The sequence below is a fragment of the Pieris rapae genome, chromosome 9, assembly GCF_905147795.1.
Source record: "Pieris rapae chromosome 9, ilPieRapa1.1, whole genome shotgun sequence".
Taxonomy (NCBI): Eukaryota; Metazoa; Arthropoda; class Insecta; order Lepidoptera; family Pieridae; genus Pieris; species Pieris rapae.
In genome coordinates this window covers 825,835-852,491 of record NC_059517.1, presented here as the reverse complement: position 1 = coordinate 852,491, position 26,657 = coordinate 825,835, and the positions used below count along the sequence as shown (strand labels likewise).

At 32.3% G+C, this 26,657-nt stretch overlaps 4 protein-coding genes across 7 annotated transcripts in view; 1 reads left to right on the top strand and 3 right to left on the bottom strand.

The window, feature by feature from the left end:
• Positions 1-199: 199 nt before the first annotated feature.
• On the bottom strand, positions 200-1,521 carry LOC123689452. Its single transcript, XM_045629569.1, is given in 2 exon segments — positions 200-895; positions 897-1,521. Coding segments are annotated over 2 exon segments (960 nt in total). The 5' UTR covers positions 1,413-1,521; the 3' UTR covers positions 200-451.
• A 695-nt stretch (positions 1,522-2,216) lies between these two features.
• On the bottom strand, positions 2,217-3,935 carry LOC110992586. Its single transcript, XM_045629534.1, has one exon. The coding sequence runs from the start codon at positions 3,597-3,599 to the stop codon at positions 2,451-2,453; it is 1,149 nt and encodes a 382-aa protein (XP_045485490.1). The 5' UTR covers positions 3,600-3,935; the 3' UTR covers positions 2,217-2,450.
• Positions 3,936-4,206: 271 nt separating this feature from the next.
• On the bottom strand, positions 4,207-5,314 carry LOC123689454. The gene is made up of 2 exons (XM_045629581.1): positions 4,533-5,314; positions 4,207-4,210 (listed from the first exon to the last, which is right to left on the bottom strand). Exons 1-2 carry the CDS (start codon positions 5,312-5,314, stop codon positions 4,207-4,209), a joined length of 786 nt encoding a protein of 261 aa, XP_045485537.1.
• A 1,824-nt stretch (positions 5,315-7,138) lies between these two features.
• The window catches only part of LOC110992605 (monocarboxylate transporter 4), a 42,625-nt gene continuing 23,106 nt past the window's right edge, over positions 7,139-26,657 (top strand). The window contains exons 1-2 of one of the 4 annotated variants that reach the window (XM_045629605.1): positions 7,139-7,257; positions 19,148-19,424. In XM_045629605.1, the coding sequence (XP_045485561.1) occupies positions 7,174-7,257; positions 19,148-19,424 (361 nt within the window). In that variant the 5' untranslated portion in view covers positions 7,139-7,173. Of the gene's footprint in view, positions 7,258-8,024; positions 8,440-12,334; positions 12,491-19,147; positions 19,425-26,657 lie in introns of those variants that run through there. The other 3 variants (XM_045629603.1, XM_045629604.1, XM_045629606.1) reach the window with 3 other exon arrangements.

Here is a 26,657-nt window from a genome sequence, read left to right as displayed (position 1 = left end):
ATTAGCTTTGTTCACACATATTTAAGTGTACCTATCTAGCAACGACTGCCTTGTTTATATACTGTCATTAGACTGATTGCAGTTCATAAGAAATTACATAGCACTTAATGCACTTAGGAGTATTGTGTTTGGATATTTCCGTAAAGCAATAAATTTAAAGGGATAATTTAATTAAACACGAAAATTATGGTCCAATACATTTAATTGCCAATTTCAAGCCACAATGTGCTTTCATGAATAATACACACGCAAGTAACTTAACAATTGTTTATACGAATATGTTACTAATACAAGTTGTTCATTATATTAATATAATTAGTTAGTAAAGACCTGTGACTCAACTACTCAGCAGAAGCAAGAAGCGGCAGAAATAGTAAATTTAAGTTTTACTTTGACTTACTGATACACATTTACAAATTACAAAGGATATCTTTTGCAAAGATCTAAGATGCTAAACGAATTGCGACACTTGCAAAAGAAATATTATGTAAGTAGTGGCAACACTAACTAACTTCAATAGGAGTGTAATGTTAATTTCAAACATTCCATTAGCGATTATATTAAATTTCCAAGCATTCACTACTACAAGTAATGTTTTAGCTTGGCCCCTAGTTTCGGTTGAGAAGTTGTAATTCATTACAATTTCATTTACAAGAATCTTAGTTTCATTACGTTTATTAAGAACTTTTTCGCAGACGTGGCATATGAGAGCAAGAAAACATAGTTCACCGATACACCAAAATACTTTACTTACTAAAAATGTCGAATCTTTTAACATTCTATAGTAATTTATAAAAGCCCATATATCAATTACTATGTAAAAAAATGTTGAAATCAGCGTTAGGAAAATGTTAATTTCGAAAATTTTGTTGGTCGTTTCTAGCATAATCCCCATTCAAACTGTAAGCGATTGATAATGATTTTATTGACATATTTTCAACTTTACACCCAGTGTAATACAATTTTGAAGTCTTCTTTGAAACTATGCTGTTTTCTTTAAGGGTGACATTTCGTAAATGATTATTCAATACATTTAATCTCTCTCTTATCATATTAATGTAAGTGGAGAAGAATACCAACTGTACTTTCTGTGCCAACGCAATTACTGCCATGCACAATAATGCAACTGTTAACCCTTAGTTGACATAAAATTCGTATGATGTATTACTTAAGACAACAGAAATCACAATGATACAGATATTAATGATAGTTTTACGTTTACATTTAGAATAAAAGTCTTCAGTAATGCCCAATAGAGTTTTTATAAATATAATATTTTGTTTTGAAAATAGAAACGGAACAATCAAAGATGTAATGAACTAACCTGTTACAAATATATAGGGTAGCGCGCTTAAAAATTGTAACTTCACTCCTTTGAAGACATAATATGGTGTTTGGATAAGCTCTACCATCTCAAATGTATTGGGGATTATTGTAATAAAAATAACACAGATAGTGTAAATCTTAGTCAGTCGTGGTGAGGCTGTCAATGTTCCATTAGAGTAACTAAATCGAAATATCCCGAACAGATTCTCAGTTATAAGTAATGGCTTTAAAGAGTCCACCACATTATAGACTTTATTCTCCATTGTTTCGTTAACAACAAGTTTAATTGAGAAGAAAATATAGCACATTTAAATTGTACACCCACTCTTTGTAATGTCAACTATGTGTTAGAACATATTGTTACAATAACTAATTAATCAATACAAATAGTAGTACGATACATCGATCACTAAGTAAATTAGTGTAACTAGTAACGTAATACAATAACTTATTAAAGTGTTTGTGTAAATTTCTGGCCATAAATAAAAATATATAACGATAACGTACGAGTATATTGCCGTGTCTTTCTTACGGTAGTCAATCATATGAGACAAGCAAAAAATAACAACTTGTCAACTAGAAATGGAACGTAGTGTACTTAATATAATTAATCTGTTTAAATGAACAAGAAATACGATTATTTTTAATGTTTATTTTACTAGAAATATAGGAAAAAAAATCAACAAATCTCCTGTAACTTCTCGAAATGTTGAAAAATTTGTTGAAAAAGGTGATATCGATACACCTCTTATAAACAAAAGATTCTGGTGTGATGAAAAACAAATTCATTAATTTAAAATAAAACTAATTCATTAATTTAGTCATAAAATATATTTATCTACAGACTGTTAAATAACTGTTATTAGGGGAATTAAATAAAATACGGAAAATATGGTCCAATAATTTAATTACCAATTTCAAGCCACAATGTTCTTCTATTATATAATACACACACATGTATATACGAATAATATGTTACTAATACAAGTTGTCCATAATAATATTAGCCTTAGTAATACATAACTAGTACATGTAGTAGCACTCAGTAGTAATAACAAGCAGCAGAAATTTTAGTCAGACTACTTACTATTGACAAAGGCAATCTTTTGCAAAGATATAAAATGCTAAACAAAATGTGACAATTGGCAAAGAAATATTAAATAAGTAGTGGCAACACTAACAAACTTCAATAGGAGTGTAATGTTCATTTCAAACATTCCATAGGCAATAATATTCAATCGCCAAGTTTTCACTACTTCAAGTAATGTTTTAGCTTGGCCCCTAGTTTCGTCAGAGAAGTTGTAATTCATTATAATTTCATTTACAAAAGCCTTAGTCTCATTTCGTTTAGTAACAACTCTTTCGCATACGTAGCATATGAGGGCAAGAAAAAATAACTCGCCAATACACCAAATTAGGTTACTAACGAAAAATGTCGAATCCTTTAACATTCGATAGTAATAAATATATGTCCATATAGCTATTATTATGTAAAAAAATATTGAAATCAGCGCTTGGAAAATGTTGATTTGGAAAATTTTGTTGGTCGTTACCATTACAACCCCCATCAAACTGTAAGCGATGGATAATGATTTTATTGACATATTTTCAACTTTACAACCAATGTAATACAATTGTGAAGTCTTCTTTATGACTATGCCGTTTTCGTTTGGGGTGAAATTTCGCAAATGATTATTCAATACATTGATTCTCTCCGTTATCATATTGATGTAATTGCAGAAAAATACCACCTGTAATTTCTGCGCCAATGAAACGACGGCCATGCACAAGATCATAACTGAACTGTCTTGATTGACGTAAAGTTCGTATGTTATACTTAAGCTAAAAGAAACTGCAAGCGTACAGATTTTAATGATAATTTTGCGTTTAAAATTAGAATAAAACACTTCATTAATACCCAATAGGGAATCAATCTCAGATATGGTTTTTATAAGTATAATATTTTTTTTTGAAAATAGAAATGAAGCAATCAAAGATGTAATGAACTGACCTATCATAAATATAGAGGGTGACGCGCTTATAAATTCTAATTTCACTCCATTAAATGTAAATAATGTTTGGGTCAACTCTACCATCTGATATGTATAGGAAATTATTGTAATAAAAATCACACAGATAGTGTAAATCTTCGTAACTCGTGTTGGTGCTGCCAATACCGCATTTGCGTAACTAAATCGAAATATTCCGAATAGATTCTCAATTATAAGTAATGGCTTTAAAGAGTCCACCACATTATGGACGTTATTCTCCATGGTTTCGTTAACAACAAAATTATTGTTGGTGAGAAAACAATGCAGCACAATTAAATTATACAACCACTCTTTACAAGGTTTTGTACGTGTTTGAACATATTGTTACTTATTTGTTACATATTAATTGATATTAGAATGAACCATCAATCACTAAGTAAATTAATAACGTAGTACAATCATTTGGTAAAGTGTTTTGTGTGTACCAGAAAACCAGGTACATATTTTATATATAACTTAATACGTATTAACTTATTATCTCACACACTGTTTTTGCTGATTTTTTTAACTCATTAATGTATAATATTCAACGGTTTCGATATTTGTAAATATGTAAGGAACATGTATGCTAACTATACAATAATTGACCTGTATAGTAGTTTTATACTAGGAGTACATTGTCTTTACAAATAATTATTTAACTTATGTATTTGAATACTGTAGTCCTATTTTAAAAGAGTAAGTATGGAGTTTCTTAGATTATAAGACATGCCATTACAGATACCGTATAGTTATTATAACATTTTGTCTTATATGAAATGAGAGACTTGAATGATAAGAATGAAATATGTGGTAGAAATATTTATAAATTTTAAAATAAAATTTACGTTCAGCTGAAACATACCGTATACAATGTTAGTCATTGGCAATGTATCCACAACTTCCTTTAAAGTTATCGCCTGATTTCTCTCTTTATCTGATATATTGTTATTAATTATAATATCGTTTGCCAAAACTTCTGTCCTGTTACGTATTTTAAGTATACTTTCGCACAAAAAACATAAAATTATTAAAAAACATAATTCAGTTGTGCACCAATATGCAATCCCAACCATATATCGATTTGATAACTTCAATATCCGATAGTAATAAATGTATACATATAACGACATTATGATGTTAAAAAACGCAGTAACTATTGCAAAAAATAAATACACTTCGAACACTGAATTTACTAATAGAAGTGTATTTCCAATCAAATAGAAAGACTTTGATAAACTTTTAATTTCAATGGTTTTAGCGACCTTTGGTCTTATAACAAATATGGAACTTTCATTTACTTTACTACATCCAATAACGCTAATAGACATTATATACTTATTGAGAATATTAATCCTCTCTGTTATCAAGCTAATGTATACATAAAATGAAAATATTCGTAGTTTTTCTCCGTATTTAATTAGTGATGTGAACGGTACAGTAACTGATAAGATATCTTGATTATAAAATTCGTATACCATACTTAAAATTAAAATAATACTGAAAATTATTAATTTCACCAGAATTCTTCGTTTACTTTTACTATAGAGTTTTTCGTCAACATCTAACAGGTGATCTATTTGGGCCAATGATTTCACAATGATAACATTCTCCTTCGAGAACATAAAAGGCACTAACATTGATATTACAAATTGAATCACTACGAGTAAGACTGGTGCCGCATTTGGCAGTTCGAATTTTATACCATCAATACCGTACGGTGATTGTGACACACACAATGCTGCTACATATGAAATGCAGATGACAATTAACAGAGCCATTGCATACGCCTTAGTCATAAATGTGGGTGGATTCAAAGATCCTCTTACTTGACAGAAACGAAAGGTCCCAAAACACTTTTCCATAAACAATAAGGGGTGAAGACAGTCCACAATCAAGGAAAGCCTTTCCTGTATAGCATTAGTTTCCATTCGATTTTCAAAAATAGTTATTTCCATTTATTTGATTACGTTAACACTTTGAACGTGCGAAGAGAATCTATTACGACTTTTCCATTAGAGTCAATCACTTAGGTTTTTGGTACTATTAAGTAATTAGTAACTTCAATTTAATTAATCGTAACCTAAGGAGATCGTTATAAAACGACGGTACGTAATAAAATTAATTAATTACTATACATTTACTGTTAATATATTTTTATTTTAAAAATCTGGAATATTAAACAGTATTTCAATGTTACGCCATTGTAACGACTGAAGTATATAGAATAACACATTATCATAACGATATATTACTATATTTTAAATAAACCATACAAAAGGAAACAAACATTTGAAGATAGCATTTAAAGGACCAATTATATTACACAATTTAAATAAAATAGTTCAATTAAAATGTTATATGTTTAAAATAAATTTAATTTATAAAACTCTATATTCATCATCTAAATGTTGCAGACGACTAACTTAGTAAACCATAAACAATGAGCCTAACCTTTAACTAAACAGCACTGCTTAACCAGCGGCTTGAAAGACATTCAGCCAGTTGATCATGATTCATGATGTATCACATGGTTTACGAATAGCTTAAGAGCATGCCAGCCAGTTTATTAAATGTTGTTACAAACGCTGCGGCGGAATATCTTTCAGACCACTTGGTAAACGGTTGTTGTGGGGCTGTTGATTGAACGGCTAATTAAGCTAAGTTGGCAGCGTCACATACAATGAAGACTGGTTGACACTATGATATGTTGAAAAGTGCCATCTAGTGAGGTATGGTATAACTAATTAAACAACATAATATAATATAAACTTTTACATTAAAAATATGAATTTTTATTTACATACTTTTAAATAACTGTTATAAGGATAGACTACATTATTTATTTTAATGTACAATGCAAGAATTTTTAAAAACCTTATTTAACTTGTTCAAATAAATTTCACATGTATGTAAGCAAATAAAAAACCGTTGAAAAAGTCGAATACTCACTAAGGCGGATCTTGAGGATATATAATTAACGAATTGATGACGTAATTACTTATATCCGCATTACAAAGTAGGAACCTACAAGAAATTACTGCAAGGACCGCAGACCTCGTTGATAAAAACTCATTCGTCGGTGTAACTACTATCAATATCTTAAAAAATCGAATTCAAAATTTAAACAAGGAATACTTTTTTAATTCCTTTACAACAGTCTGTGGTAGTAACAATAATTCGTTGCATACAAAAAATTGAATTATTCGGTATCTACGGTAAAAATCTATTTAGTTATTCAGCTGTCAAAAACACCGACCAAACTGCGGGCTTGCGCTTGCTGTATCGACCGTCGCAAATTTAGGCACGTATATTGGAATGTCGATAAAACGTCTAAAACTAGCATTTTCCTATTCAATATTATTTTGCATTACGCAGATCTAGAAACAAACAATAGTTTGAGAGTACTGATGCATTTGTTTCTAAGTTTAACATATTTAATTATTATTGAGGTCATAATAATGCGATGACGAAAATGACACTAGCTAAAATATATAATATATCAAATCGCATGCAAACCAATTTTGAGGCTCAACTAATGTTTAAAAAATTTAAATCACTTATTAGCACTAATGTGCAACGATTGTACAATTTATTAAACTTCCACTCTTACGTTATTGCTACTATCCTTTTAAAAGGCGCTATCTTATAAATTCTCAGAATGATTAAGTAAACGCTTTTTAAGGATTTCTATCGATGGAACCGTCTCCCTAAAACGTAGGTACAAGAAGTGAAATAACTGGCACAACGCCGCGGCATTAGTCGCGCGACGGACGCGCGGTAGGCTGCTGATGCAGCCAACCGTCGCCACCTCACCATGGGTCAAGCCGCTGCTACCGAATGTAACGATAATGATGACGAAGAACCACGTATCCACGTTAACCCAACTGAAACCTCTTTGGTGAGTTACGAAATTGTTTTATCTGCAATGCCGTAATCATGAAAAAATCAAAGAAAAGTCACGTGTCGCATGTTTTGTATTTGTAGTATGGATGTATGTTTTCATAATTCATTTAATTATAATTCTAGAACTCTCTGTGCACATTAATTAACGAGTTATTTAAAATATAATTAAGGGTGTTTTGTTTATACTACTTAACTAATAGTCATTAACGTGAACAATGCAACTTTTTATCGATCCGCTATTTTGCTGCAAATAAGACATCATGCAATTTGTAAAAACACGCGACACAAAAGACATCACATTTTAATTTTAAAAATATATCATAACTTTATAAAAGAAAACGAATTATATTATACACACAAAATATATCATTAAGAAATAATTATGAAATTTAAAATGATATGACGCAGATAAGAATATTCATATTAGTGCCTACTAATAAATAAATCTTAAGAGTATTTCCTATTTTTTTACGACAGCGATACAAATCTTAGCTAATCGGTTCTTTTGTGTTTCTAAGCATGAACATTTTAATATGTAAGATATTTATAATCCCAGAATTTAAATAAATGTGGGAATCGAATAATTTACACCAACCAATTGCATTATATGTATAACTATTAAATTTCGCGCCAAGCTAGGCGCGAAATTTAATAGTTATACATATTTTTAAATAAATGACATCGTCTGTCAACTGTCTGTGTGACATAATAATTTTATCGCCCGCTTACAGTTCATAGACGTAAAACGGAATGCATTCCAGTTCATTATTTTGGTGAGCTCGCGTTCAGCTGTCAAAGTACTTAACAAGTGTGAGACTGAGTATTTTAAAAATTAATGTGTAGTGAATTATTGTGAAACGATCGTACAGTAAATTTTTATGAGAAATTAAACAACAATACCGATTTTATTATTGCTATGTTGATCTAGACTAAAGTAACTAACAATGGGGGTTTTACTGTGCAATAAATATTTGTGATACGTCAAAACAAAAATCAAAATAAATACTAAATTGCCTAACATTTTCGTAAATAAATCACTGATTAAATTGATCTGAATAGTTTAATAGTCTCGACGTGGACGTTAAAGCTTAGTAGAATTGACTTCAACATGTCTAAAGTGTCTTTAAGTAATATCCCATCAAATCCAAGAATAAATCGCCTGCGTACATTTTCTAGGGTAAGTAGAGTTTTTATTCGTGACTGTCTTTTATGAAATTTAAAAATGGAAATTCTATACTGACATCTTTAAGGTTACCTGGCATTGAACTTCATACCTACATATTTTATATCATACATGTACATCCATTTAATTTCTGTTTATTTGAAGAATAACTCTGACAAAAAAAAAAGGGTTGGATCTTATATTCAATACCTTGAATTTGATTATACTGAGTATGTAGGAGTCTCGGGGGACCTTGATTCAATAACCTCTGTGAGATTTGGAGTAATTTATGCTGCTTGAGTTGTAATTTAAGCTAATTAATTTTTTTTTTCGATGTTTTGTGCAATATTAGAAATTTGTAAACAATCCGCCAGAACAGTGTGTTAGTGTTACAGTGCAGATTATTCGTTAAAAAGCCTTTACTTTTTACATTTCTGTTGTTTTCTCGTCAATGTGCGTGCTTTTATTTGTTTTTTTTAAACTTGGTGAATTTTGCTTGGTAAACGACCGGCTATGTGGATGACTTTGAGGACGATGGGCCCAGTTAATATTAGGTATTATATGTATGTTTTGGTTTATTTTTATTTTTCTACTGATATAACTGTTTCTAGTACTTGAAATTGGTTGGGGGTGATAAGTATACCCTCCCCCGACCTCAAAATCAAGGTATTGAATTGTAAACCTTAACCAAAAAAAATATTTTTGAGGATGCTACTTCTTATCATATATTTTGAGTAGGTTTAGTCACAACTGTTATACTCCTTTGTTTTAGGCCATTATTTACTGAAAATTATCACTAAGAGACATCACACATACAATTAATCACATAAAGTAATTTAATTAAATGTCATATGTGTGATCAAAATACCATTGTGTTCATATTAGAGTAGACCTGGCAAGGTATACTCAAAGCTGAAAACAATATAGCTAATTCTTATAATTAGGAAATAATAAAGAATTTAACTTGTCTGCCTTGTAACATATCAGGCAACATATGCTGAATTTTGATATTATTTGATAAACTGACAGTAAGTCGTTAGTTTACTATGTTGTTGTTGAATATTTTAAATTTAAGCCTAGAATTCAACCACTAAATTTAATGTTACCACATGTATATTTATAATGAGTCCTAGTAACATACACTTATTATGACACATGCATGTGCTATACAATTTCAAAACAATGACTGCTTATCACTTAACACATTTGTATGTACTGAATATATTAATTTGGTTTTATTTCAAGGAAATACTATAACACTGCCATGAAGTAAACAATGAGTAGTAGACTATGGCAATGTAATATCTAATAATAATAGGTATGTCAGTAATTAATACAGCATCCGCCAGTATTAAACGTTTCCAACTCATTAATTTCAATGTCAATGTTGCTATACATCTTATTACTGACAGCTCTTATAATTGACTTGCCATTTCTGAGTACAAACATTTTGTTTCTCATTTTTTTTTTTATCTTGGAACAGTTTTTTATAACTAAAGCCGCTTCTTCTTACTAAAACATACAGTATATCTTACATAAAAGAAATGTCTCAATTCTAGTATTATTTTATATCTTTAGTTACTATATTAATACTGCATTTGTATTAAAAACTTATAAGCTATTCTTAAAAAATACTACTATGTGGGTACACTGAACATGTTAAGAACTGGCCAGTTAGAAACATTGCTAAAAAAAATGAACCTAATGCGAGAATATTTTCGGTCAATGGTTTATTGTGACTTTCGTTGTGGACTTAACAAGAAAGCTTTGATAGGCTTTGATAGCATTTTTTAATAAAGCCCCATCTTGTGCCATTATTTACATTTTCATGATCCGCGTGAGGGTCGTCCTTTAGCAGCTACCACTGAAGATAACATGAGTGTTTTGTAGTAGATAAGGGCAAACCTAAGCATTAGTATGAGACAAGTTCAAAAAATATTACACGAACATTTCGGCGTTAGGAAGCTTTGAACTAGATGAGGGATTCCCCATACTTTAACCGATGACCAGAAACACCTTCGCACGGACTGGCGTCACCAAATGTAAAATTATTTCAATGACGGTGACTGAAATGCTGTATTTGACATCGTCACAGGTGATGAAAGCTAAATATATTGCTACGAACCCTAAAACAAAAGACAATCAGTTCAGTGGGTGTTTCCTTTCGAGGTTTGATCAACTCAGGTGAAGAAAGGAAGAAGTCAAGGAAAAATGATTATAGTCTATCATTCTTCGTAAAAGTAATTTCACGACAGTTGTGCTATAAGATGGAAGGACAGTTACTGCAGACTGGTATGTCAATCGCAGTGTGCCGGTTGTTATGGAAAAAAGCAGGATCCTCCTTCACCACGGCAATGCTTTAGTAAACTCCGCATAACGGACCGTTGAATATTTGACCATGGCAGATGTCGAGATAATGAGTCATACGCTATACTGTCTTGACCTGGCGCCTTTCAACTTTCATTTGTTTCCCTAGAACTAAAGATAAAATTTGAGTAAAGATAATCTTTACCAGTCCTGAAGATGCGGTGAAAGCGTACAACAATGCCATAGAAGAGACTAAAGAGAGAAATGGGCCCACTGCTTTTCTCAGTGATTCCACCAAATACGACGATGTGTAGGAGGATTGGAGATTACTTCAAAAAACAATAAAAGTATTGGCAACTGTCTACATCAATAGTAGAAACATTGTATGATTTACTACATATTTCCTAATGACATTTATGTAATTAAATATATTTTGATAAGAGATTATTGTACATAATAAGAAATTATTTCATCAAAGCTTAACTGTATTTTAATGTTTTGTTTATTTTTATTTTATTAATTTAACTTCGATCTCTTTGATTATTTAAATTTAGGCCTATAAATTGTATATGCACAAATTCTTACAAAAAAGTAAGCTTTTAGTATTAGTGTGGTCTACCTTTCCATACTCAAGCCCTCGTTCACTGTGTTTTGAGGTCTTCTTCAAAAAATTTCACGAAAAATAAATATTTTGAATTCAGCATGACATTTACCAATCACAAGTAAACTTGTTTAGTTTGTAGTGAAGAACTGTTAATTAATTGTATAATTTGAATAAACTATTTGCCATCGATATTTGATAGCTAGATTCTCCTAAGTACTCTTAGCATTTGAATAAATTGTGTAACACTGGGCGAATAGCCAAGTAAGCATGAAGAAATGCAGCGATACGCGATGCAGATACTAGGTCTTATCATGATCACATATATATATGAGTTATCTAGATTTTTAATAGAGGTCAAAAAGGCTCAGAGATTCCCGAATTAGTGTAATATACAACTAATGTACTATTTTCTGTATGAGGGGCGGTCGATTGATTAAAGTGACATAAGCTAGTATTATTATTAGTGTAAGCAGACCAGAGAGTAAGATTGTTAGACGGAACATGTCGCCTTTCGCTTCAGTCTTATTGGTCAATCGCCAAGACGGAAGGTGTCGCGTAGCTGTGATTGGACTAGACATACAAAAGCCGAGGATGTCGTTTCAAGTGCTGAGATTTAACGGCTGATCGCGGACAATACACTACGCTGTTACCATGTCCTGTAACCTGTTATGGGGGATTGCTGGTGGTGCCGTGGGGTTTTAGGGTTTGCACAGTAGAGAGTCCCTCATCACCCTCCACCACACGGCGATCGTGCCACGAACTACGTTATCCATTTCCGCACGTGAAAAAATATATATATTTTAATGTCATTAATACAAAAAAATAACAAAATCTTCTAGTACGGTAAATACTATTAGTTTTGCACCCTAAATATATTTTCGTAATGGAACAATTAACACTTGTTGACACTATTGGGTACATAATGAGAGGTAATTAAGAATCCACGTCCGAAACAACTCATTTCATATTTCGAGCATAGCCGGAGTTACCGTGCGCATTTAATAAAATAATTAAAAGTTATCAAGACATTGTTGATTAGGTTTATCAAATAATACATAGGACTTGATACAAGGCTTATCATTACTAGTTGGCTTTGCAGCTAATGTGGGTGAAGTGTTTTTTTCTGTGCGATTGACAGATTATTGAAGAACAATGGTAAGTTTTTTATCGGTATTAATTTGCAATGAAAATACACGACGACGCAATGTTCACAGTACCAGATTGTAAAGCCCTTATATCGGTCAAACGATACTTAATATAAAACGTTAAAAAACTCTTAAATATAATAAAAAGCAGTTTCATCGGCCATGTTAATGAGCAAAAGAACAGACATTTTAGTGTAAAAAACCGTTTTCACCGGGAAAAGCGGGATCCTATACTCGCACTCCGCTTACTCCATTGAGCTTCCGTCTTTTGGGTGATTCACCATCATCAGGCGGCGCAAGCTGAGGTCCGAGTCTCGCAGGAGACGCCCTTACGCTAAACGCAGGAAGACAGAAGAAAAGCACAAAAATTAGTCTTGTATGCCTGCCTAAATTATCCGCCGGGAATTGAACCATGGCTAAACACTGCATCACATGCTTCGATCCAATTAACGGCAGTTAAATAGTACAGTTGATGAAACAGCTGGCTAATTACCTGGCATTAATTGTTCCGGTCCAAAATGGGTATTTAGGTCATTGAAATGGGGATCGTTTAAACTAATCTTTAAACTGTGTTTTCCGTTCTCATTATCTTCTATTTCTCTCATTGTATGCAGTGGGTTTCAACTTGAGGCACGCGAATCTCGCCCCTAAGGTCATTCGTCTCTATGAACTTAATACTTTACGAGGACACTTCTTAAAAATCGACGAAGTACATAATATGTATATGTCATTGAAAGGGAAGGTACATTTTATAATGATAGATTATAAACTGTCTTAATTTGCCACGCATTTATACAATTGTAGTAAATTCTGATTAAGATTTATATTGCAATAATCGGTGATTATCGTAGCAAGTGATGAAATACGTGTTTCTATCAAGTGTGTTGTAAACACTTAAGACGGACACAACCTGGATTCAAATCCTTCTTAAGAGTAAACAAACATTTAAATAATTTCAGACTGGGTACAGACTTGATTGAAAAATTATATAGATCTTAGTCAGGATGTAAATTTCGTTAAAAAAAATATTACTGGAATTTTATTGTTTGACTTCGATCAACTTTCAGGACAATTTACGTACGTTCATTGGTGGCTATAGTAATAGTGTTTTATTTCAGATATTTTTACACTTAATCATATTTATATTTCTATCTCATTCTTGGGTATATGTGTCCTTTTTTGGCAAGGGCCTTCTCCGAATCCCGCCATTATTGTCTGCACTGTGCCACTCTCTATTTCCACCTTCTTCCTTAATTTCCTATCTACCTCCTAAGTTGTCTTCCTCTTTTTCGTAGATTGGGGTACCTGTTTAATACTTTCTTGTTGCCCTTCTTGTTCCTCTTGTCATGTGCCTATGTCCACTTAAGTTTATGTATTTTTGTTATAACATCTATTATCTTAGTATTTTATCTATTCACTCGGTTTTTATATGAAGATGACTTCCTTGTTTTTCCAATCGAACACTTTCATACAACGTGAAACGGAACGCCAAAGTAAATGATTTTATAGCTTCGAAATATACCAATTTCTTGAGAGTAAATTGACAGGCATGCGGCGCTAATCAATTAATGGCAATCAGTGCCACGCGCCGGCCTCCCATCTCTGAGTGCTACATGTACCTATTAAACGTGAATTATCATATTGACAAAGTATTAATATCTTACAGTTCGTTCAAATAAAATACAGACTTTAAAAATCGAATGTGAAGTTATGGAACTATTTGTATTTTTAAGTATGTAATTATGCTTAGGAGTTGCAAATCTATTTATTGTTTTGTGTGAATAAATCAATAAAAGTAAATCTAGAAATAAAGATAAATACTTACATAAATTTAGGTAAAATATCTGTACAGATATTAAAAACAGTGAGGAAATTCTGCCAGCATTAATGATACTGCACTGCCGCAATTTTTTAAATTAGTTTTAATTTTCAATTATTATTACTACGTAGGTCATACAGAACTTTTGTTAATTGAAAAATCGGAAATGAAAACGAAATAATTTACATTTTGTATCCGATTTTTCATTCTTTGTGTTAAATTCGTGCCAAAGGTTCATTAAACTGTTTTCTTTGTACTCGGCATTTTACATAGTCATCGGTGTTACGCTTTCATCGGTTTATATATCTGAAAATTACAATAACCTCAGTACAAGTACTCAGTGCCCAGAACACTATTACACACCAAAAACCTCGGTACATGATAATGTAGGGGTACAGGATTGCGTATTATTATATATAGAGCCTTCATGCCTGGAGTCGTAGGTCAATATATGGCTGTTCACCAATATACTTTCTAGCTATGTTAGTGAAAACATCGTGACGAAACTAGCTTGTGTTAGACCCAAAAAGACGACCGCTTGTGTTAGGCACAAGACCCTGATTACCTACTTGCATATTGACAAATGATCATGAAACAAATATAAAATATCTGAGGCCTAAAAACCTAAAAATTGTTGTGGCGCCACGGATTACTTTTTATTTCATCTTATCTATTAGTTGCATTTTATGTCTTCATTCTAAATTTAGGATTTTGTACTTTCCTATAGTATTTTTGTCTGTCTTTTCTGCCATTATACACTTGTACGGCGCCTGGCGCCCGATTTCCCATTAAGTGTCTGCATCGTTTATACACTTCATAGTTTAGAGAAACATAAGTTATAAGATATATTAGAAGGGAATCCTTTTTACCGCTATTAGCTACATATCAAACATTCCACAATTACGATATATGATTCTATGAAAAATTCAAATCTCTCGAAGGTTGTGAAACCATTTCCGTGAACATGACTACCTGCTTATAATTGACACATGTACAATTTAAAACATATTTTTCTGTTGCATTCTTTGTATTAGTTTCAAAGGGTTTTATATAAATTTTTGATTTCTCCGATTGGAAGACGGCTTCGAGTTTTTTTTGATTCTTATTTCTACAGTTTGACCTATTTGTTTGCTCGAGACGTCTGAAAGAGATGATTAGTGAACTGATTTTATGCTCTGATAATGAGCACTTTATTTACATACAATAAAAATAAAAGAAGACAGAGGATGTAGATGAAGATGGGCGATCTTAGAGCAGTTTATCCAAGACATACATAAGCTGAACATTAATAATAATAAACTTTATTAATAAGTGATATAATGAGGAGTCTATCACTAAATATATATTCATGAAAAGCCCACTAGTACTAAAAGAAGTATTGAAATTTGTTTAAAATTTCTTTCATCACTAATTCCGCTATATTTGATAATGACATGAAAATGCACTAATTTACTTTCGTCGTTTAAACAAGTAATTGACGCCCAGCAAATTTTGAGTGCTTCACTGACCAATATCCAATTGTAGATGCATATTTAACTTGACCGGTACTTAAGTAATCATATATAAATAAACATTTATTAAAGATAAAAACATCATTTGTGTTCATGATATTCAAAATTATTTGTCATGTTTACTGAATTTGTCTACTTAATTGTGCGTGAGTTGTCACCATAAACCTTTGCTCAAGGCTTAAGGTCGGATAACGACATGCCTATAAATTTTCCGACAATTTCCTTTAAACGTGTTTTTAAGAAATTTCACACGGTACATTTCAAAACTAATAAATGTGTAACTAGACCACAGTTACGTAAATGCTTTGAACAAAATACATATCTATAAAACTAAATTTTTAAATTAAAACTGATTTCAATTTCAACTAGGGACGTGGTAAATAATGCAGGAGCAGGTACATGTTCTCTATATGGGATTTTTTTTATCTTAATATGATTCTATGATGTAGGCAAAAGCTGTAGAATTTTTATAGTATAAAATTTGCTTGATTATTTGTATTTCTTGCATTGATGAGTGATGGTGGGCTCTGCTAAGCGAGGTGTTTTTATATAATCTGTAAGAAGATAACGTTATCTATATCAGTTATAATATGTTAGGTACATGTAAGATAAAATTTTTCGACAGGTTTATTTTATTTTATTATTAAGGATACATTTTGGCGGATCTGGTTGACATTCGTCCAATAGCATTACAATACTGACCTCAGCTAGTGATAGTGGTGATAGATATGAAGGTCTTCTATGCCTGACCATCGTCTGCTTTAACCCAGAGTTGATATATAGCCCTACGTTTGACTATCGAATTAAAGCGATTTGTCTCGACAAATCTAAATCTTAAAACATGTCGATTTCCACGATGTTTTCCTTTGAGGCCCGAGAAAATTTTAATTTCCCACAATAAAAAAAACTTTTTAATATGCAACTGGGCTCACTTAAGATACCGTTGGGTATGTACCGTTAAAAAACTAACAAAATATTTTATCGTCCTGTAAACAAAGAAGCAATTAAGAAAGGACGCAAATGTGCTTCCTATAGAATTTTCCGCTCATGTGACGCGAATGAAGATGGCAGACACATCACTGTTAGATATTTCTGGCTTTATGAATATGATAACTGGGTCAGGAAAATATTAAGAGGTATTCGGTTCACAAATGAATTATTACCACTTTGGGGTAGCACTTGAATATTTGTATGTTTGAAGTCTATTGTATTTGTTACAGTTAGCCCTAACATTTAACCTTTTTAAAATTCTTATGCCCCATATAATTATTGTTAATATTAAATTATAGGTTTTAAGAAGAAATCATAATATATTATAATAGAAAATCATTTTGCGAACTAGCGAATGGAATCGACTACCGTCGGGGATCTTCCCTGAGAGATACGACATCCAACAAGTCAAAATTCGAGCGTACTCCTCCCTTAAAGGCCGGCAACGCACCCATTAAATGCCTGCATTTTTGGGCGTCCCGCAGGCTCGTTTGCCCCCCTATTATAAAAAAAATAAAAATAAGGAAATTGTTAAGAAAATTGAATTTCAACATAATTTCAAAAAAAATCGAATAGCTCCATTTAACAAACGTAGGTCTCACATTGAGAAAAACTCTAGGCTAAGACTTCTCTTATGAGATTTAAAAAAAACAAGTAGAAGCCTCCATGTCCTGGTCTTCCCTTTTTTTAACTTTTCATATTTATTTAGTTTTTATAGGTAGAATGTTCCCGCGAATGGAACACTTTGTTTGTAGATTGTAGTAATGTGTCACGTGGAGAATGACCTTAACAATATCTTGACAGTGAGTGACCCTGTGATGATTCTTTTACAAATTAATTATAATCGAGCATATATTAATTGTAATTACCTTTTAATTGTGTTTTTATTATGATTATACATGAGTGTGTAATATGAATGGCGAAAAGCTTTTAAATTTACGACGAAATGGAACAATTCGTGGTAATTAAATTAATGTTGACTTTATTAGAAGTTTTTCAATAAAATCTGTCATTACGAATAGTGTTGCTTTCTATTGGGGAAACAATTATTGATTAATTTCTCTTAATTATTTAGACGTTTTTATAATCCCTTTAAATGCCTATTAGATTAATGGGCCGAAAATGTGCAGATAATGACCCAAAACTTATGAACGTAGTTTGAAATAACTGAACTTTTGTCAGAAATTTGTGAATATACACTTAGTACCAACACGTGAATACCTGATTACTTGATTAGATATGTGAAATACCTAACACATTATATACAATTCAAGCAACACAACCTTTTTGTAATCGGATCGCCGGCGATTACCAAAAGGATTTATTTAGTGATTTCTTATTAGATTTCGTGTACTTTGTTGATTGATAGTGTACATGTTGATTTTCATGACATGTTTGTATAATCAATGTCGCACAAGATAAATTTCCCAAAAATCTATAAGGAAGTCACTGTCAAGGATGTTTTAATATTGAAGTATACTTATAACCAGTGGCGCTACAGCCTTTTAGGTGTGGGACTCATATTTCTGTATCCGTTTCTTCTAGTAGGTGATCAACTTTCTGTACACACGGGTGGGTATTGTCGACTCGTTGGGTCCAAGGCATACCGGTTTTCCTCACGATGCTTTATCCTACTAGCAAAAATTAAATGCATAGACATAATGTACATTGCTGGGATCGAACCTACGAGCTCAGGGATGCGAGTCGCAAACTGAAGCGACAAGGCCAAGGTGTATTCGGCGTTTGATTGTAATTAATTTTTTTTTTTATACAGCTACATAAGTACATATTATAAAAGAAAACACATAGATAATATACAAAGTAAAACAGATTACATTGTTAAACAAAATTTATAGAAAAAAAAGTAAAACGTTAAATTAACACAACTTAAAATTTTAAAGAAAAAATACATTGTTATTTGTTGCTACTGCTAAATAAAGTCAAAGTTTTCTCCCTTCCCATTTCCTCACTCTTTGGTAAGGTTAAAAATGTCTACATCTTAATAAATTTTATTGCAGTTAGCGAAAACCCGATACATTCGCGAATTTTGCAAATAATTCGTGTTCGTACGCGGCACATCGAACAGTTATTTAACAGTATCTCTCGTACTACATTATGATCAAAATAAAAAAAAGGTGTAAAGACAGAAGAAATGTCTTTATTTAAAATGTTATATATATTAGTGTTCTTATACTAACGATTAACTAACGTGGCACTACACTCTTCCATACTATTTATTTAAACTTTGAAAAATATCATAAAATTTGTTTTTTGCGGACGGATTGATACTTTGGCTTATTGACAGAGAACCATGCACCAGATACCTAACGGTATTATTTCTTTGCAGACCGAAAGTGAAACATCATGCGAGGAAGCAGCGAGATTGACAGCAGATGGAGCTGATGATGATGACGAGGCTTATGACTACCGAGAACTCCCACCACCGCCGGACGGTGGCTATGGCTGGGTCGTGGTGTTCGCCTCGTTTATGTGCAATCTGGTGGTGGACGGCATCGCCTACACATTTGGTATATTCCTCTCAGAACTGGTCACGTTTTACGGCGAGGGTAAAGGGACAGTGGCCTGGGTTGGAAGTCTTTTGTCTGGAGTATATTTAGCAGCTGGTAAGTTATATATGAATCAATCAATTTATTTTCAAACGTCAAAAAATAAAAATATATGAATTATTTTACATTTACTGCTCGCAAATTGGGCGTAGCACGAAAGAGAAGAACTGGCAATAAACTCTCCGCCACTCTTTTAATCGCCAAGTATTTCTGAACCAATTCGACTTAGGCTTAAGAAAAGAGCGTACAAATTCTTAAAAGGCCGGCAAGTTACTAGTGAGCCTTCTGGCAATGTGAATGTCCATGGGCGGTATCACTTAACATCCGTTGAGTCTTCTGTCACATTAAAAAAAAACTATAATGTCGTTTCAAGAATTATTATTCTTATAATAAAACAATACGGAAAATCAATATTATTAAGTTACAATTTGTTCTAGCCAATATATCTAATATAAATAGCTATATTTGTTCACTCAATTACATTTCTCATGTATTATTAATGGTGTTTATTGTACCATAGTACCTTTGATAGAAGTGATACATTTAACATCACGCGAATATGAACTTTAATGACCAGAAATGTTGTCTCTATGAAATTAAATAGATTTTGTATATCTTGTTATCGTAAAAAATTAAATAATTTTATAATCTAATAATAATATTGATCGTTGGCTATAGTGCCTATAGTACAGCCAAATTAATATTTTTTACGGTATTTTTATATATACCTAAGCGAACTTTCGCACGCAAGTGTAGCCTAATTATGTCCCAAAAATAAGAAAATCTTTCTTATAAACATTCTCAAGGTTGGTTAGAGTTTTGGTTAAACCTTTATATAAATTAACTTTTATCATTCCAAGTACACCTATGAACGTCTACAGAAGAGATATTAAATTGATTCAAAATTTACATTTACTATGCAAGTCAAGGGCGTAGTGCGAGCAAGTAGAACTGGCAAGAAACTTCGCCTTTTTATTCGTCATATGCAGTACGTCAGTACTCTATTAAATTCCAGCTTATACATCGAATTCCTTTCTCATATATAGTAATCCTGCTTACGTATGCCAATAAATCCAGGGCACGTTTCGTTACACGTGGCTGACCTATCTACGATTAACATAGAGTATATAGTAAGTAAATGAGTTTAATATTGACTATACAAGTCATAGTATATATGTACATACCTTGTGACATACAAGTATTATTGATGATTGGACGCGTTTTGTGGAGAATGTTTGTCCGAATTTGTTTATGTTAAAAACGCCTAGTTAATTTCACAATTCCACTATGGATGGTAAGCTATCTGTATACCATAAGTTTTTTACACGTTAATTGACGTATCATTTAAATAAATCCCATGTTCTGGTATTTGTAGGTGAAATTTATACCTAAATTAAATAATCGATTGAACGTCAATGCGAATGTTTCGATTGTAATCGCAATAAATTATTGCATATCTGTTGATAATATTTATCTTATTTAAAATAATTCTATTTTTTTCAATTGTTGCTACGCAGGGAAAGCTTATCGTGTGTAATTTGATAGAAAGTGTGTTGTAACTTGTAATCGAAGCGATATCGACTCAGCACAATTTGATAAGACTTTTAATTTGTGAATCATTCAAGTTCCATCAGATTCCAATTTATAGGTTTACGACCGAACCCAATAATTAATCCACAATTGAAATTGAAAACAATCTGAGATCAGACCGTGACAGTCGATCGATCTACTATCTGCATCCCAATAACCAAACCCTACGAAGACAATCTATTTTTAGCGACGGATAGAATGCAATGTCTTCGCTCTTTACACTCATATTTGATAATAATCATTATAAACCAAATAAAGTTAATGATATCGTACAAATAATATTAAAATATACATGTGTATGTTTAAAACATATCAAATGGCCTTTTAATTATTTTAAAAACTGGTGTGAGTAAAAATCTTAAGATAGGATATTGATACAGTTGAACTGTGATTTTCATACAAAGGTCTATCCACATACGCCAAACCGACCTACCATGGATAGCTTGTATTGACAATGGCTTATGTCTTAAACTACCCTTCCAAAAATTCTTCCACTTAGGATGGAACAGTTTCCCTGAGAAATTTTTTTTTAAAACAATTTAATCAGCAAACTTCGGAACCGGAATATGCAAGTGTTCAATGAAGCATGCAATAAATAGTATACTCATATTAGTTAAGTGTTTATAAATCGACATTTTTATCACGTGCCATGCTAACTAACCATCCGTTTATCATTATAAATTGGCATTGACCCAAATTATCGTTGATTAGAATCAAAATCTAAGGTAGTGATCTTGTAATATTGTAAAGGAAAACAGTATCAGGAAGTAATAATAATCCAGTGGCGGTACAACCGTAGACGGCCTTGGCCGGAGATAGCAATTGCTTCTTTGATGATTTTTAGACAAGTAGGTAGTAGGACATGCCGTCAATTTTTGTTTTGAAAACAGTTTCCTCTCAATCTTTTCTTTCTATCGGAGCAATATTAACTGGAACATAAACAGAATGCATTGGTGGACAACCGTCTGAACTACTTACTGCTACTAAATGTTTCTGACTTTACATTTACTGCCAGTTCTCAAATCAAGGGCGTAGAACGGATCTGAAGAACTGGAAATAATCTGTCCGCCACTCTTATTAATCGCCAAGTTTTTTATTTACACTATGTTTGTAAGGAGCTGCACAGATTACATCATGTTCGACATAACATCGTAAGTAATTAATAGTTAGTTAATAGTAATAAAATAAATAAAAACAAAGATTTAGAGGAGAAATACCAGCAGTATTTATGGTAAGAATAGGAGCTCGCTCTTACATTCTCGTGGTAACAACATGCAAACACATAGTCGGAATAACTAACACCAAATATATTATAATGAACATAAAATCCGAACAAAAACACGAACTAAAATCCGGCCACTCCATAAGTATATGCCATAATTAGCATAAGTTTCGACTCTGAGTCACAGTTAGCACCTAAATTCTACTAAAAAAAGGGTATCTCCTTAATTTCCTACTTAAAATAATAAAATCAACTAAATATAATAATGCAGCGATAACCCTTTTATAAAATTGATATTATATTAGACTTGTTTATCACTTGAAAAGCGACCTAATTAAAGGTCATTAAACCCTTCTTCACTATTATCTCATTACAAACGGCACAACTGATCAAACCCTTTGTGTATTGTATTTAACGGATGTGGATGTCTTAGAGAAATATAAAGGGCTAGGAGAATCTTTTACTAACGAGTATTAAGCAACTTTTTGAATTAGCTTTTTCATTTCATTACTAGTTTGAAAAAAAAAAATTAAAAGCAGTTGTTTTCGGCAATGGATTCATGTTACTGGGGCGTAAACTGATTAGCGACATAATGAAGTGTTTGATTTGGATACTCTTATTTTAGAAGAGGAATTCAATATTTTATGGTATTGGGTTTACGGTATATCGTGAGGCTCTAGGTGATCTAAGTAGTCCAGTAATATCCATACTTTGAGGATATTATAGGAGTAAATTAATCAGATTTTTTTCTCAGATTCAAAGACATTAAGTGTATATTCATAGTATACATTTTAAGCAAATCTATCTCATACGCAGTTTTAATTTTATATGAACGGGACTGTTTTTTCTAAATTTTGTAAACTCAGTAGCGTTTAATTATATAAATAAAGTAGGTATATCTATCACTGAGTAATAAGAGTTTTGTAATAACATTTGACATTTTCTCGAAGTAATTTCTGTACATTTAAATGAATTTAATAGATTCCTTGAGCTGAATACAAGTATTTAAATTAAAGGAAAACCAATGTAGGTTTTAGAACAAGGCGGGGAACTATTTATTTTGACCTAGTGAGGCTTTTAGGGTTCTCATTTCTCTCAGGCCAGATTCTATTTTGTGGATGTCTCGATGTCTTTGTAAGGACTTGTTTTAATGTAAATGTAACTTACATTCTAAAATACGACCCGTAGACTCTATTATCGTGAGGTAATCCTGTCATACATTTTGGGTCGCGTCACTAATAATATGAAATAATATTAAAAGAAGTCACATTTATTGTATTGTATAAAGTTAAATATATCCTACCATAATAAACGGACAAGCATGCATGGTGAATGTCAACAAAGGGGATTAAGCAAGAGACTGAAAGGGATGAGAGAGGTATGTCAGGTTCGTAGCAAGTGGAGATATGTGGTCTTTCTCCTTCGGGAAGAGGCCGGAAGATCACTCAATTAATTAATTTTGTTAAGTATAACATTGTCTGCAATGTATATTTTGTTCCTTCGACTCGTTTGGCATGTATTTGTATGAACAACTTTGATCTTGCGGCACTAAACTGTAGGATTTTAAACATTTACACGAAAGTTACTGTTTAATGCTAAACACGTTGAAGTATCGCAAGGGGCATTGCTGTGTCTGTTGAACAATTCTTGAAGTTTGCTTATGACCCTTAAAAAAAGAACAGAACATCCAGGTATTGAGTAGTGTTGGCTCAGTGGCGTGAAGGTTCATCTCTCGACAGATCGCGCGTTCGAATCCCGAGTACCAATGGACTTGGAACACAATTATCACGTGCTTAACAGTGAGATAAAACATCGTGAGAAATATGGTGCCCAAAATCTATGTCGAGTGTCAGGCACAAAAGGCTGATCACCTATTTGCCAAGTTCAAGAGGTTTTTATCCGTAGTACGCAACGAGTGATAACCATTATATCATTGAGGCATTCACTTATGAATTAAAGTTTATTAATCTTGCATGACAAATGAATTGAATATAACCTTTAACCGGTAGTAAAAATGTATGTATTTAATTAAGAATGTAAACAAATTATATGTATTGTAATTTAATACAATAACATAGATATAATATGTATATAAATATAGTTATAATAAAAAGTGACGTCGACTGCGTTGACCCATTTCCATTGCGGGTGCTTTTGTAAGTGGATCTGTTGTGGTCTGTGGAAGTTCCTTTGTATTTATAAAAATAAATAAAAAGAAAGCAGTGGCGCATTTTAGGTTTCAGCCTCAGATTTCTGTATCTTATTCATAGTCATTTGTCAAGCATTTTCAAACCGCACTGCTTTCATCACACTATTTTGCAGAAAGATAGCGTTAGGTGTGCACTGATTTAGTTTTTATTTATATAAAAATCTATATATATAAAAGAAAGTCGTGTTAGTTACACCACTTATAACTCAAGAACGGCAGAACAGATTTGAGTGAAAATTGGTATGGAGGTAGCTTAGAGCCAGGAGACGGACATAGGATACTTTTTATCCCGTTCGACAGCGTGCCGTGTGACTTGACATGAAACGTCAGTCACTATAAAACGTGGTATAACAAAAAGGAATCAGACTTGGAATAAGAAAACGCAAGTGATAGCTATTGACGTATAATGACAGCTATGTAATGACAATTTGATATTTGTAAGAAATCAATATTCAAACTATTTCTATTAAATAAATAATTAACAATTATAATGTAATGATAGTGCCATTGCCCATTCGTATAAACAGTGAACTATAAAACTCGGTATGGTTGAAAATTTGAGTTTTCAAAGACGATCGAATCTTTCCCGACAAAGCCGTAATGCAAGAAGAATTCGAAATACTGCAAATGAAAGGACTGAAGAAGAACAAGAAATTGCACGTGAACAGCGCCGCGATAGTATGGCTCGACTTCGTGCTTCTCAATCACGAGAGCAAATATGCAACCTATGTACTAAAATACAGAAATAATAATGAATGATTAATGTAGGTATTTAATTTTTTTGTATTTTTTTCCAATAAAAAAAACCTGCTTATTTATTGCCATTAAGGCGGAACAAAGTTCGCCGGGTCAGCTTGTAAATAATAAAAACATAATGATATAAATAGGTTGTGACAAAATTCACAGGAGTAACTAGATAGCAATTAGTCAGTGGTGCATGGTATATGTTTAAAACAGTTTTTGAGAAATGGAAATGTCCGTGGCTAGTATATAATATAACTTTTATATATTTTATAAGAAACAGGGTGTTCGATGGAGCTTATGAGTAATATGAAGCTCGGTACTAACTTTCTGTAGGGATAGTAGTTTCGTCTTGATTGAGTCCTATTAATTCGCTAACATTATAAAACAATTTATTACGGTATATATTCAGTGAAACATGTTTTTGTTATATCATCAATAGTTTTCGCAGCGCATGCGATGAACGATATTATATAGGTATACACCGTAGGTAACTTTATGTTGCTTTTAGTAGGATACTTTATATTTCTTCTCAGCCTATATTAATTAGTGATAATGTATTATTCAAATGGAGAAAGAATTTTGAAATTCGTTCAGTACTTTTGTCAATTGGTAACAAACATACTTTCATACAAATCTTTCCTCTTTATAATATCACTAGCTGACCTGGCGAACTTTGTTCCGCCTTAATGGCAATAAATAAGCAGTTTGGGTTTTTTTATTGGAAAAAATACAAAAAAATTAAATACCTACATTAATCATTCATTATTATTTCTGTATTTTAGTACATAGGTTGCTCTTCACTTAAGTACCTTGTGATACACATTTTTTCATTTTTTGTTTTATTATTAGGCGCAAAAACAAACAACGCTGATGGTCTTCCGACCCGTGAACATGCCACGTATAATTGACCATGGGAAAAACATGAATGTTCTAGATTTAAACCACAAACTTTTAAGGATTGGCCTTGTGATTTGTTGATGGTCATGGCAAATGCAAGACGTATCGGAAATTGAAGTCTTTTAAATTCAAACGGCATATCGGTTGGGATCATCGGGATCCTCGGAATAAGAACTTCCTCACCTTTGAATTTTCCTATCATTATCGTAGCGTAAATTACATTGTTCTTCAATTTTCTAACCACCAAACGCATACCATTATGTAGTTCAGGTCATCTACATCTTTATTCTTTTTCGTCTTTTTTATCAGTAAGCAATGTAACTCTCATGTTTGTTGTCAGCTGCAGTTTCGTCACATAGCGCCATAGATTTGACGATTTGAGGCAAGCGTTTATTTCGTCGACAGCCGTAGTATCTTGGAATTACTGGCAGTATTTGGCGGAAATCGCCAGACAGTAAAATCATTGCTCCTCCAAAACATCTCGATTCATTGCGTAAATCTTTTAATGTTCGGTTAAGTGCTTCCAATGCACGTTTATGCGCCATTGTGCATTCGTCCCAGATGATGATTTTCGATGCCGCTAAAACTTTGGCCATTGCTGAGTGTTTTGCAATATTACACGTTGGTT